At 36.1% G+C, this 14,299-nt stretch overlaps 1 protein-coding gene across 3 annotated transcripts in view; it reads left to right on the top strand.

Annotated features, from left to right (window-relative positions):
- Positions 1–14,299, top strand: part of AKAP6 (A-kinase anchoring protein 6) — a 476,021-nt gene that overhangs the window by 412,234 nt on the left and 49,488 nt on the right. For all 3 annotated transcript variants that reach the window (XM_045188183.3, XM_045188177.3, XM_053928192.2), the window contains exon 12: positions 11,673–11,888. In XM_045188183.3, the coding sequence (XP_045044118.2) occupies positions 11,673–11,888 (216 nt within the window). The remainder of the gene's footprint in view (positions 1–11,672; positions 11,889–14,299) is intronic.

The following is a 14,299-nucleotide window of genomic DNA, read 5'->3' as shown; positions in this document are numbered from 1 at the left end:
CTGAGCCTGATTCTTAAAAAGAAACATATTTAAAAGTACTTCAGCTAGTGCAGGGAGAGTCACAAAGAAATGAAGAATGCACACGGGAACATCAGCCGTTTTCATGGAATAATACAGTGAGGGTCTGCAGTTTTAGGATGGTTATTATATTTTGGTCCACAGCTAAAAAATAACTAAGGGGAATAGCAATACTCCTTTCAAAATATAATTATATTTTTTCAACACATGAAGGTACACACAATTAAAACAAAAGTGTTTGTAAAATAACAATCACCTTTCTCCTTGATGACACCATTTGCCCAAGGGTCTTCAAGCATTTGTAGTATTAAAGACTCCTGGTGGCCCTTAATGGTGCAGCTAAATTGGTGAGGATACCAGATTGCAAGAAGTGAGCTTTTTCCTAGGTCAAAGGTCAGGCTCATTAGGCCATGGATGTAAAGGTGGCGATCTTTGGAGCTCACTGCTACCTAGAAGAACAGAAGGGGGATGATTTTTCTTAAAAATGAAAGTATTCACTGAAAACATTTTTATTTCAAATGGTTATAAGAAATCATTTGGTGTTGGAATCCAGACTTCGGTTGTCATGTACTGTTTAAAAACTATTTTGACACACAACCTAGACCCTAATCTTTAAGGAGCCAATAGAGATGTCCTTGATGAGCCAATTTAGGGGCTTTAATGCTACTTTTAAAATCTAGTTTTTACATTAAATAAACCAGTTTGTTATCTTGAAAGAAGTTACAATCTACTTACAACTGTCATTCTCTGTTTCTGACTTGCAATTAGATGGTATTTCCAAAATGTCACACCTAGATTCTGCTTCTACCATGACAATAATAAAATGTGACAGCCAAGATATCATATCAATACCTTTTCCATAATTAGCAATAAGGATCCTGCCAAGGGTTAACTAGAAAAGTTTCATAAACATTTTTCTACAAATGGTCCTGACGGCAGTATGATGCTTTTAAAGTCTGCTAATGTAGCAACAACTTGTGACAACCAGAAGACAAATCTATGAGCAAAACTGTTCGGAGAGAATAGTTTTGTAGTGTATGATGTATGTTATGTAAATGAGCTTATTAGGACTCTCATCTATTTTATTATTGGTGACCAATTTAATAGAGGCATTTAAAGAATAATATTTCTGCCTGACTCCTAGAAATGAAGAAGATACATTGATATAATTGAGAGCAAATGATTGCATGTCATGCCATTTAATCATGTCATTTTTCAATTACTATTTTTGCACTTCATTGCATGCCTATAGAATTTTTAGTTTCAATATAGATTAAGTCTCAGGGTCTGAAACTGAGCTAAATTCCTATATTGTCTGACATTGTCTTTTAAGTTTGGAATCAGTTAATATACCCGGATGTTATTTACCCACATTTTCTTTAAAATATGCAAGTCATCATTAATAGTTCATTTAGGTATTTTAATTTTTTGTTGTTTTGAAGAATTACTCCTTTACAATTTCAGGATGAAAATTTTTATTTGCAACATTTATACATTAGGTATTGTTAAGTTAAGCACATAATTAGCTCAAGAATAGAGCTATCAGGACCAAAAGATCTGCTGACCCCTTGTTAAAAACTTTGATAATCATTTGCCTAATTAATGTTTCCTACTTTTGTTCAATCTCTTTTTTGTTATTTATATAAATTATAGCTTTCTCAGAAAAGAGATTGTTTCCCACTGTCTGCTATAATAAGAAGTTCTTGAGGGCAGAAAATTTTGTCTGTTTTGTTCACTGATGTGTCACAAACACTCAGCATATTATAATAGGTGTTTAATAAATATTTGTTCATGATTTCTATTTCTGAAGGTTGATCACCAACTTACACCATACACAAAAATAAATTCAAGGTGGATAAAAGACTAAAATATAAGTTGCGATTTCACCAATAATCACCATTATTTCACTGATATTTTCACTAATATGTGCCTCAGAGCAAGGGAAATAAAGGAAAGAATAACAAATGGGATCTCATCAAAATAAAAAGCTTCTGCACAGCTAAAGAAAACAGCATTAAAATACAAAGAGAACCAACTGTATGGGAAAACGTATTTGCTAATGATACCTCAGACAAGGGTTTGATCTCCAAAATATATAAATAACTCACACAACTCCACTCCAGGAAGATAAACACCCCCCAAAAAATGGGCAAAGGACTTAAAGAGACACTTCTCCAAGGAGGACATACAGAGGGTCCAGAGACATATGAAAGGATGCTCAGCATCACTAGCCATCAGAGAGATGCAAATTAAAACCACAATGAGATACCACTTCACACTGGAGAGAATGGCCATCATAAACAAATCAACAAACAACAAATGCTGGAGACAATGTGGAGAAAAGGGAACCCTAGTGCACTGTTGGTGGGAATGCAGACTGGTGCGGCCACTGTGGAAAACAATATGGAATTTCCTCAGAAAACTAAAAATGGAACTGCCTTTTGACTCAGCAATTCCACTGCTGGGATCATACACTAAGAATCCTGAATCAAAAGATCCTAAGCACCCCAATGTTCATAGCAGCACAATTTACAACAGCCACCTGGAAGCAACCTGAGTGCCCATCAGTAAATGAATGGATCAAAAAACTGTGGTACATTTACAGGATGGAATATTGTGTAGCAGAAAGAAAGAAGGAACTCCTATCCTTCGCGGAAGCATGGATGGAACTGGAGAGCATTATGCTAAGTGAAATAAGCCAGGCAGTGAGGGACAAATACCATATGATCTCACCTTTAACTGGATCATAATCAACAGAAGAAAAAAGCAAACAAATTATAACCAGAGACATTGAAATTAAGAACAAACTGACAATAACCAGGGGGGAGGTGGGAGGAGAAAATGGGGAGAAAAGAGCACAGGGTTTTCAGGAACATGTATGAAGGACACATGGGCAAAACCAAAGAGGGGTAGGATCAAGGGTGGGGAGTGGGGATGGCTGGGGTTGGTGAGAGTGGTGGGTGGAAAATGGAGGCAACTGTACTTGAACAACAATAAAAAAATAAAAAATATTTGTTGAATGAATGGATTAGGATTTTTTCCATCTCTGCTATCATAACCACTCTTCAGAGTTGCATAGATCACTAATTATTAATATGTTTGCAGGCCGAGGAAAGGGTAGAGGATAGACCCCTGAATGGTGTACAAAAGTTGTCTGTCCTAACAACAATGATTTTATGGCTATGGCCACTTCTGATTAGAAGTCAGGGGCAGAGAGAGTCTGGTGTGAAAATAGTAATTTTGTAAGTTTTTTTAGTTTTCTTATGAAAGGCAGTGTAGCACAGTGTTTTTGTGAATTGGGTCTGTATTCAGGTTGCATGGCTTAAAATTCTACTTTTGCAGCTTATTGGCTGTGTTACAGCTGGTCAGTTATTTAACCTCTGTGGGCGTCCATTTCCTCATTTGTAAAGTAGGTGGATGACAGTAGTATATATTGAGTTGGCCAAAAAGTCAGTGAGAGGTTGTTTCTGTAAAATAAAAGGCATATTTTTCATTTTCACCCATAACTTTATTGATTTGGATATTTTGAGTATGTCAGCTCTCTCCTGCGTGGTGTAACACTGATTATTCTCAGTTAATGTCTTGATTTGATTGCTACCAACTTCAACTGGTCTACCTGACTGTAGAGCATCATCCAGTGAGAAATGTGAAGCACAAAACTTCACAAACCACATCTGCCATGTTCTACCACTCACAGCACCTTCTCCATACACTGCACAAATCTTTATTTTTTTTGCATTTCAGGTGTGGCTTTTACCTTTCTTGAAATAACAAAGCACAATATGCCTAAAATGTTGTGTATTTTCTTCCATCTTCAATATTAAAATGGCTACACAAAAATTAACCAATTTTGATAAGCTTTTTTAATTCATGCTGATATGACAGGGGTCACAGTACAATCTAACAAAGTTGTTTGAGTGAAGTTAAAGACAGCTAAGCTCTACTAAAGTCACATTATGGAAAAACCAAATGAACTTTTTGGCCAACCCAATGTTTCATAGTACTGTTGTGAGAATTCAGTGAGTCAATGCATGTAAAATACTTCAAAAATGCATAGCACACAGAAATACAAAAAGTGTTTGTCATTGGTATAGGAGATTAGTGAAAAATAGCCAATAAAAGAGCTAAGAATAGTACTCTAGCAATTAATAAGATTCAATGTTATTGGTTATTATTTTGCATTCAAGTTAATCTTGATTGAATATTTAAAGAGAACATAATATTACTTTGATTTTGTATTTATTCAGATACATATAGTTGACTGAGAATGGTCTTTGGTAAAGTACATGATGTATATTTGATATGTCAGGCCTCTCATTTTTGTACTGATATCAACAACACAATAGATGAAAATTTCATAAGAAGTATATATTATGTATGAAACTCATCATTGCAATAATTAAACATAACTAAATTTTTAAATTTTCACATTTTTTAACTCCTTTTTTAGATCCATGGTCTCCTATGTATACTTTTGTTTGTTTTATATTTCTAGAAGTATAACAGCCATATTTGAAAAGGCAACTGCATTATTTTTATGATATAGAAGAATGTCTTATCTGAGATTTATAGGTTTGCAGTTATGACTCTATCCCAGGAAATTATATAGCCATTACTTTTTTAAAAAATAAGTAAAAGCTCTAAGTTTGCATTTGTAAGTGTACTAATCATACAAGTATTGACCGATGGTTGCAAAACCATGGTGACTGGATGGTATTAGTAATATTATAGCATTGTTGTTGTGACGTATTCTGAAGGAATGGTAAATTCTCTGATCATATAATCAGTTATGTGGCTCATATTATATACATGGACTTACCAAGTGAGTTTTTTAAATAGCTGCTTCATTGAGATGTAATCCACCTATCGTAAGGTCTAATTTTAGAATGTTCCTCCCTGCCCCCACCAAAGAAACCTCTTACGCATTGGCAGTCATTCCCTATTGTCCCTGGACTGCGATCTCTGGTAATCACTAATATACTTTTTGTTTCTACGTACTTGCCTGTTGTGGACATTTTATATAAGTGGAATCATACCATATGTGGCCTTTTGTGACTGGCTTCTTTCACTTAGCATGTTTTCAAGGTTCATTCATGTTGTAGTATGTATCAGTACTTCATTCATTTTTATTACCAAATAATACTCTGTTGTATGGATACACTACATTTTTTAAACTCCATTTATCCATTGATGGGTGTTTGGATTGTTTCCGCTTTTGGCTATTATGAATAGTGCAGTTATGAATATTTGTCTACAGGATTTTATGTGTCTTTTATATGTTTTCAATTTTTTGAGCATATACCTTAGGAGAGAAATTATTGGGTCATGTGGTAGGTCTATTAATGTGTTTAACTTTTTGAAGAAATATCATACTGGTTTCAAAATGAGTGCACCATTTTGCAATCTCATAAGTAATGCATGACAGTTTTAATTTCCCTACATCTCACCAACATTATTTCTGGGGTTGTGTGTGTGTGTGTGTGTGTGTGTGTGTGTGTGTGTGTGGTGGGGATATCCTGGTGACTAAAGATGTTGAATGCCTTTTCATGTGTTTATGAGCCATTTGTATGTCTTTGGAGAAATGTCTATTCAAATATTTTGCCCATTTTAAAAATGGAGTTACTTCTTTATATTGTTGAGTTTTAAGATTTCTTTTAGTATTCTGGATACAAGTCCTTTATCAGATACATATTTTTTCAGATATTTTCTTCCATTCTGTGAGTTTTAGTTGTAGCTCTTACGTTTAGGTCCATGATCCGTTTCGAGCTAGCTTTGCCTATGCTGAGAGGTGGAAGTCCAATTCATTCTTTTGCATGTGGATATCCAGTTGTCCCAGCACCATTTGTTGAAAAGACTATTTTTCCTGACTTAATTGTACCAAGAGCTTTTTAAATTCCATTTACTTTTTGGTATGCATTCAATCTTTAATCAACCTATACTTATCGTAAGTACGCCTTTTATGGCATAAATTAGCTTTGATTTTATGGACATTATCTTGTCTAACTTATTACAATGTAAGTTATATTTTGTTTGTACATCTGAACTTGACATTACATGATGTCACCTCAGAGAAGCTCTACTGATGACCCAATTTAAAGTAGCTCCCCCCTCCGCCACTTTCTCTCATATCATCATATTTTTTTATAGCTGTTACCATTCTTTGATATTTTCTTGTATATTTGTTTCATTTCCAATCTGTCACCACACTCCCCGATGCCCACAAGTTTGAATGTAGGTTTTATGAAAGAAGAATCTTGTTGCTCACTGTTATATTCCCACCACTGAGAACAGTGCACGTAAGAGTCAACTCAGGAAGTACATTTGGGTGAGTGGATGGATGGTGGAGTTATGATTATCATCAGATTCCACTTGAACTTCCATTCTGCTTTAAAATGTTACAAAGTTTGTCATTTCTTTACCTTTTCTTGTCAGTCCCCCAAATATGATGCCTGTCCTCCCTTTCCTTCCTTCACTTTTTTGATTTTCAGCAACTTAGACGGCCTAGCTCTAATCCCATGAATCTTAATCTGTCTTCTCCAGCTAGTAATGTTCTTTCTTAATCCCCAAACCAGCGCCCATCATTTAGTATGTATATCAATCCCACCTTACATTTGGGTCACACCCTCTGTATTCACAAAGCACATTCACCTTTCTTACCTCATGTAAAACCTACAACAACCCGATGGGTTAGGTGTTATCAAAAACCTTTGCTTTGTATTGATTCCTCTCACTTTGGGGAGCCAGTGTCTTCTCTTTACAGACAAATTACAAGCGCTGAAGAATAGGTACCACATCTTATATGCCTCTTATCTATCAATGACAATCCTGTAGTGAAAAGTACAGTGTTTGGCACATAATTGATACCCAATAAATGTTTATTGCTACAAGAAATATTATTCATGCAATTTTTGCCAACCCTGCCCCAAAATAATGATCCCAAACCAATCAGTCAAAAGAATCTTCTGAAAAATCATAGAGGTAGCAGTTATAGCCTCTCATATTTCCAACATGCTCTACATTCTTATTAGGCCATGGCTGCAGGCATTAACATTACCTGTATCCGGTGTATTATACTTTTCAAACAATCCTTGTGGTTCTGTCTTACTATGTAACCTTTCTGAGGGCAATGTTTCTAATAATTCAGCACAATGCCGTGTGTGTTAGAGTCATTCATTACTAAATGACTCCTTTGATAAAAATGACAAAAAGAGCAAAATCCCCAAATATGGTATTCGAACAACCTAACATAACAGCATTCTTAATATTTCTATTGCAAATTCTGGAGATCATCATATAAATACTAATAATATAAAGATATCACTGGTTGAAAAGATCTATTCATTGATTGATTTAATATTTTTTTCAGTCATTTGGTAACAACAACTAAATTGATCATCAATGGCTATGGTTCCTTGGTTCTTGGCTACCAGTGTGACTCCAAAATTAGAACTTGTAACTTCTATACTTCTAAAAAAGTATCTAGTCTCCCTAGATTGATCCTCTTATCTGAAAAGCTAAACTCCTGTTTCCTGTTGACCAGTGCTCTCAAAATGTAGCACACATTGTCATCATCCCGGAGTTGCTGATTGAAAAGATGTGGAGTAATGCCAGAGAATTTGCATTTCCAAGTTCACAGGTGTTACTAATGCAGCTTGGCCTGGGGAACACACTCTAAGAGACTTTGATCTAGAAAATTTGGTCACAGGTAGCAGATCAAGAGAAGACGGTTACTCACCTCATGAAATTAAAATGGTAAAATACAGAAAATGCAAAAAAAAATGCATGAAAAAGTGCAGCTGACCCTTGCAACAGAGAAATGGAGCTAACCACGTGACAATACTTAAACTAGAAGAACTCACCTGTGTTTTCCCACTTTTCCCTTCTCTTCATATGTTTGCATCCTCCAACTAGGTTGAAGGGAGGTCCATATCAAACATGATGATCTAAACTTCTTTACTGTTTTTGCAACACAGAAGCCATACTCAATAGGTATCATTAAACAGTTGATCAACCTAAACGGTAAAGCCATAATTGACGTTATAAGTGGAATTGCTTTATCAATAGTTTTTTTCTCTTTGACAGATCACTTAAAGTCGCACCACTTTATTCATATAAACTTACCTAATGATGTTACATTAACCTGCTGAATAAAATTATGTAAGAAATACAGAGATAAATTGCTTTGGAGTTTCTCAGCTAGAGTTATTTTTTTCTCTTTTTAACATATGCTTGGTTTGGGTATGTTTAAAATATTATTTTCCCCATTTCTCTTTTTTCCTTATTTGGTTCTTACATTTAACTTACTACACATTTTGATTCTTAGTCTAATTATAGGTTTTTTATTGTAAGCTTACGTATATACTTTTGTAAGAGATGACACTATTGTTTAATGTCAAGAATATGGCTATACAAGCAAATATACTCATTCTATGCAATATGCATTATACATACATTTAATATACAATGAAAAAAGTACTAATACTGGATGTCTTACCTTTAGTGATGATAAACTAAAGCCAGTGTCAAGAATGATGTTACATCACATTTGGCTTGATAATATGAGTGATTAAGACAGTAAAACAAGTTGACAGAAGAAGTCTGGAGAGGAAAAAAATAGAAAACATCACTTCGCACCACCAGTGGTGAATTACAAATGAAATTTGCAGTCTCTAAGTGTAAAAGAAAAACCTTCAGCCTGTCGGCAAGTTTCTCGTCAGCATGTCCAAAAAGATGTGTTCAGAGCATTGGAGATGATCACTATAAAGAAAAAAGCAATTTAGAAATTTTGATTTTTCTTTTCTACATTGCTCATTTTTATAGCAAAATTGCCTGTTTAGTAATGTGAGGAAACTGAATAGAAATCCCAAATAAGTAAATAAAGTAGGTTGTTAGAAATTTAAAAGTAGCACATCAAACTATATCCCAACAATTGGATTCTGATATAGTACTAAGACAATTACCTCCATACTAACTGAGGTAGTCTTATAGGAAGAAATTGCCTAAAGATGACCAAATAATAAGGATAACTAAATACAAAAGCACCTGGAATCTCTTTCCTAGGAATATTAATAATTAATTGGTTTTTTCCCTTTTAAATTTTCTTTTCTTCTTTTGTTTTTTACTTTTTCTGGGAAGGCAATGTGACCATGCTTGGGAACCAACATGATTTCATTAGTTATCTAGGAAAATGCTTCAAAATTGGCAATAATGAGAAGCATTCCAAAATTTTCTGTCCCTTACTTCCTTTTCCAGCTGCTTCACTCTCTTTCCCCGGCCCCAATGTACTAGGTGCTCTTACTGCCCCAGGTTACCTGCTTCTGGACCTTCTAACCACCACCACCCCACTTGGATAATCTGGCTCACACCAAAGATTTTACCAACTCCTCCAATAGCACAGACTCCTGTTAGTGCCTCCCTTTCTGCATTATTCTTGGTATCGTACATATGTGTATAATCCACCTCAAGTAGACTCTCACCTCCTTGAGAGAAGGAGCAGTAATTTGTTCCTTTTTGAAGCCTCCATGCCTGAAACAGTGCCCAGTAGATGTAAGGTACAATATACATTTGAGGAGGCCCCGGAGACGGGGATAAATTAGTCTTATTACTGTGCCTTGTTTAGATTGCTTAGCTTAGGTTTCTCTTTAAAAGCACTTTTCCCTGAAAATGTAAGCCAAAATAGTAGGACTATTTGTTCCTATGTAGTTATATTTAACATTTCTTCATGCATAGTTTTTCATGGAAATAATGTAAACTACTAATTCTAAGAAATACCAATTGTATTTAGTATGTATTTGTGATTATAAATAAATATGTATATTTATACTTGTCATGGAAAAATATTTATGTAGAAGAATGTAACTTTATCAATTATATCTCCTAAATATAAAAAAGTACTAAAAAATAAGTTGGTTGTGTAAAATTCCCAATTTTCCCCTCCTTTTTAAAGTACTGTTATTTTCCAAGTGTGCATGTAGGATAAATTGTTAATCCAGAATATAGACTAACTTCTTTGGAGACTAAAAAACACTTGCACAATTGGAAAGATCCAAAAATCAAATATTGAATGTGAACGGATTTTTAAAACAAATTTCAGAGAGAGAGAGAGAGAGAGAATGCATGTGGGGGGCGCAGTCCGCAGGTCTGGAACAAAAGGACACAGGGGCTGCTGCTGTGGTTGGTCTCAAGTTTTATCTTTGAGTGTCTGGGGGTGTCTCCTCATTCAGCACAGAGCTAATGAATAGCATCAGCAAAGAAATTTGTCAGACCTGGTGGTTATATCAGGAGTTATATAGGAAAATAGTAATGAACCCTAGGAAAAGGAATAAGGGAAAGTTCAGGAAACCTAACTAAAAATGCTGCATTGGTGTAAATTGAATAATAAAATCCCTAGTCATATTTTGCCATAAATAGAGGTTTGGGAAATTGTCATTCACCTTATTTAAAATTCATAAATATTAAGGGTACAGTGTTCTCTCATTACTGAAATAATAGAATTCCAGCTATTACCCAGTTAGGGTCATTTCGATGGCTATAGCCTGTACTATATCAGTAAGGGGAACATCTGTATGAAATGCCCACCTGCTGATCGACTACCACTCCATGCACATTTCAGCGAGCCCCACTTCATCATTTTAAGGCTTTTAATGAAGCCTTATCTAGATTAACATTTTAAGCACAAATACTTTTAGGCATTAAAACTCTCACACTAAATGAAATTGCATTGTCTTGTTTACCCTTGTTGATTAATAAGCAATCTGTTAACTGTTAGAACAGTCCAATTGTGGCAGTAGCAGGAGATTAGTAATGCAGTGATGTTTGTGGATATAATCATTTCTCCTGAAGGCTTTGAATTAGACTATCACTTACACACTGTCCGTAGGCAACGGAAAGATATAATATTTTGACATATGTATCCACTATTTTGCTTGAATCGTTCAGCTGAGGGTCACTGCAGCAGTACAAATGCTTCTGGGGCAAAATGCCATTTTGATGCATGCATATCCTTCTTAAATAGTGTGAGCAGCTATTAAAAGGCACACAACAACAAATAGTGCAGTAATAATCCAGTATCCTAATTTCTGTTTTCAGAACATTACTGCTTTGTTAATCAAGCTTCGGAAGGGAAATGTTACTAATCCTTTTTTTTTTTTTTGGTCAAGTAATAGACGTTGTATATTAAAATTCTTTACAATCTTATTTAACTTATTATTCCCAGCCAGTAGAAAACTAAACTTTTGGCTCCGAAATATCTGAGAGTAAATTTGGAAAAAAATTTCTTTTTGGAGAACTGTGTTTTGTGTTTCCTGAGACTTTGAATCAAAGTATATAATCTGGTTGGCATTCATATGACCTAATGATTTATTTCATTAAGTTATAAATTGTTCAAACCTAGGTGTTAAGGTGAGAGCTGACATTTTAGATGACAAAATCAGTGAAAAAGGGAAGAGGGTTGGGGGTGGCTAAATTCTCTGGCCTTAGTTGGTATCTATGGGTAAGAGACCTCCCACCTAAAGGCGACTGCAGAGTCTTTCTTGTTCAATTCTCCATAGCTGAGCATATCGCTGCACCGTCAAGTTTGCGTGGAAGAGTGTGTTTCGCGTCCTAGGGAATCTGCCCTGTAAAGGCTCACGGCTTGGTCCTGCTCTGTGTTGCAGTCGCTGTGTGGAGAAATCAAGCAGCGGCGCCGTGGAGTGGCCTCCATCCTGCGGCTGTGCCAGCACCTGCTGGACGAGGGGGAGACCTGCGATCTGAGCGCAGACCACCAGCCCATGCAGCTGATCATCGTGAACCTTGAGAGGAGGTGGGAGGCCATTGTCCTGCATGCTGTCCAGTGGCAAACGAGGCTTCAGAAGAAGATGGGAAAGGACTCTGTGAGTGGTTTTGTTTTGAAAGTGTTTCGTCCTCTCGTTTTTCTCAGGCAGAAAATTCTTTCGGGGCTTGTATTGATCTTACAGGTGGTTTTGCGAACTAAAGGGACGGCAATCTCCAAGCCCTAAAGGAAACTCCATTTGTCATAACACAGAGATTTGTTTGCCTACTAATAAGATGCATTTAAGTGTATCTCATAGTCTTTTTTTAAAAAAATCGCATGGATATTTTGCTTAATCTTACCAAATGAAGCCATTAATTCTTTCCATCATTTCTTCATCAGTGGTATGTATTAATCATACGGCACCCCAGGAAGACTTTGCTGGGAGGTAGCTTGCCATTCTCAGAGCACGTGCAGCAGTGCGTGCGTTCTGCTGATAAGGCGGTGCAGGAAAGTGCACTGTTCACTGTTTGGTTACATGATGTGAGTTAACATTTGTACAACAGTCTCCGTTCCTGCTTGGAGCTCCTTCTGACGGAGTCGTGTTGCTGACAATTGGCAAGTTTCCTCATAAGGGTTTTACGGCAGTGCTAAAGGTAGGGGTAGGGATCTCTTTTAAGAATTTTCCAAATTTACTGTGATTCAAGCTGTTGCTAGATGAAGAAAATACATGTGACTAGAATTGTTTTATTATAACATAGAATAGGTACTTGTCCAGAAAACTTTCATATCCTTAAGGGAAAGGGTTTCTTTAATAAAAAGATTGCATTCCCCAAATGACCCTGAAGTCAGTATCTATTACTCGAAGGCCTAATTCTTATGTTTGACTCACGTAAGTGAAACACAAACATGCGTGCCCTCATACACATGTACATACACACATAGCATGGAAAGTGTTTCTTATGTTTTTATCATCAGTTCTATGTTTATGGAAAGATCAAGATTCAAAATTGAAAAATCAAATATAATAATCTTGCCTTAAAAACAGCCTTCTCTTATGAATTATAATTTTAACAAAGGCTTAATACTTGCCATCTGATGTGTCTGGCGTTGGGACTGGGAGCAGAAGAGACAACGCATCAGAAAGCCTTCTCACTCCCTTTGCATCTGTAGCTCCTATGTTGAATCTAGGAGGTGATTTTATCACCAGTCCCATTTAATTGTTTTGAGCTGAAGTTGTTAAATTTCTTAAGATTTCCAAGTTATTACCAGTAATTAGAGTCTATATAATTGGGTGCCTTTTTTGAAATGAGTTGTGTGTTGTGAAGCTATTTACCTGGAATGTTTTCTTTTTTGTGTTTGGAAGGACTGAAGAGGTTATTTTTATTCTATAGTTTGAAGCCTATAAGCATGGTAGTAGCCCCAATAAAACTTGCACAAAAACCTGCTGCAACTGGAAAACTCTGACATTTTGGAAGTATTTAAACTGCTTTGAGGAGACAAAACCAGGTTTCTTTGGGGATTTACTTGAAATCATATGACCAGGGATGCTGGGCTAGATCTTTTCAGACTAGACATTGACATTTTTACCCTACTTCTGTGGTAAAGGTAAGCTTTAGCTCTGAGACCCTGGCTCAAGCGACTATATAGGAATAGATATAAATCGCAAGTAGAGAAAAGTCTTCCTTTCCTTTAGGTTGGCTGCTGATAGTGTCAGTTGTTTGGAATGACGAAGGAAGCAAATAAGGTTCACTGTGCTAAACAGGATTGGAAATCATTGTCAAGAAAGGGCTAGAAGAGTAGAGAGTGGCACCGATGCAATACCACAGGGAACACGGGGTACCTCATTAAGTTGGAGATAGTTCTTGCTTCTGATCTCTGTGGGTTGGGTAAAGATTCTAAGCTGCTTTGATGGGCAGAGTACTATTTCACAGCTATGGGAGGCTGCCTGTGCAGAGAATCAGAAGTCTCTAAGTGAGTGGTCTTCTGTTTGTTCACTACATGTTTCTACCCCTGCGCTGTCCCCTTCGTGTACACAGGGGCATTCACGACTGTATTACTAGGGCCTGGGACATACTTGCACATAATAGATATTTGATAGATACTTGCTAAATGAATGAGCATATGCTTTCATTTAACATATTTTGTTTCACTCTATTATTTGTTTTTTTATTTATAACTTTTATTTTACATGTTTATGACACTATTTTTTTATTGTTGTTCAGGTACAGTTGTCTCCATTTTCCTGCTACCACTTTCCCCTGCCCCGCCCACCCCCACCTCCCTCCCTCAATCCTTCCCCCCTTGGCTTTGTCCATGGGTCCTTTATTCATTCTAGTATTTGATTTGGAGTTACTATATATTAATTCTCAGTATTTATATTTTCACAAAATGCCTTTGATTATTATGTTTCTATAGGACTATTTCATCTTCATGAGACACCATGAAGATGTCTTTCAACCTTTCTTCTTGTCCAATAGGGTCAGTGACCCAAGTTCTAAAACACATTGTGAAGTATCCCATAGTATACTT

The sequence above is a fragment of the Desmodus rotundus genome, chromosome 7, assembly GCF_022682495.2.
Source record: "Desmodus rotundus isolate HL8 chromosome 7, HLdesRot8A.1, whole genome shotgun sequence".
In the NCBI taxonomy this organism is placed as follows: domain Eukaryota; kingdom Metazoa; phylum Chordata; class Mammalia; order Chiroptera; family Phyllostomidae; genus Desmodus; species Desmodus rotundus.
This window is presented reverse-complemented; position numbering and strand designations above follow the sequence as displayed.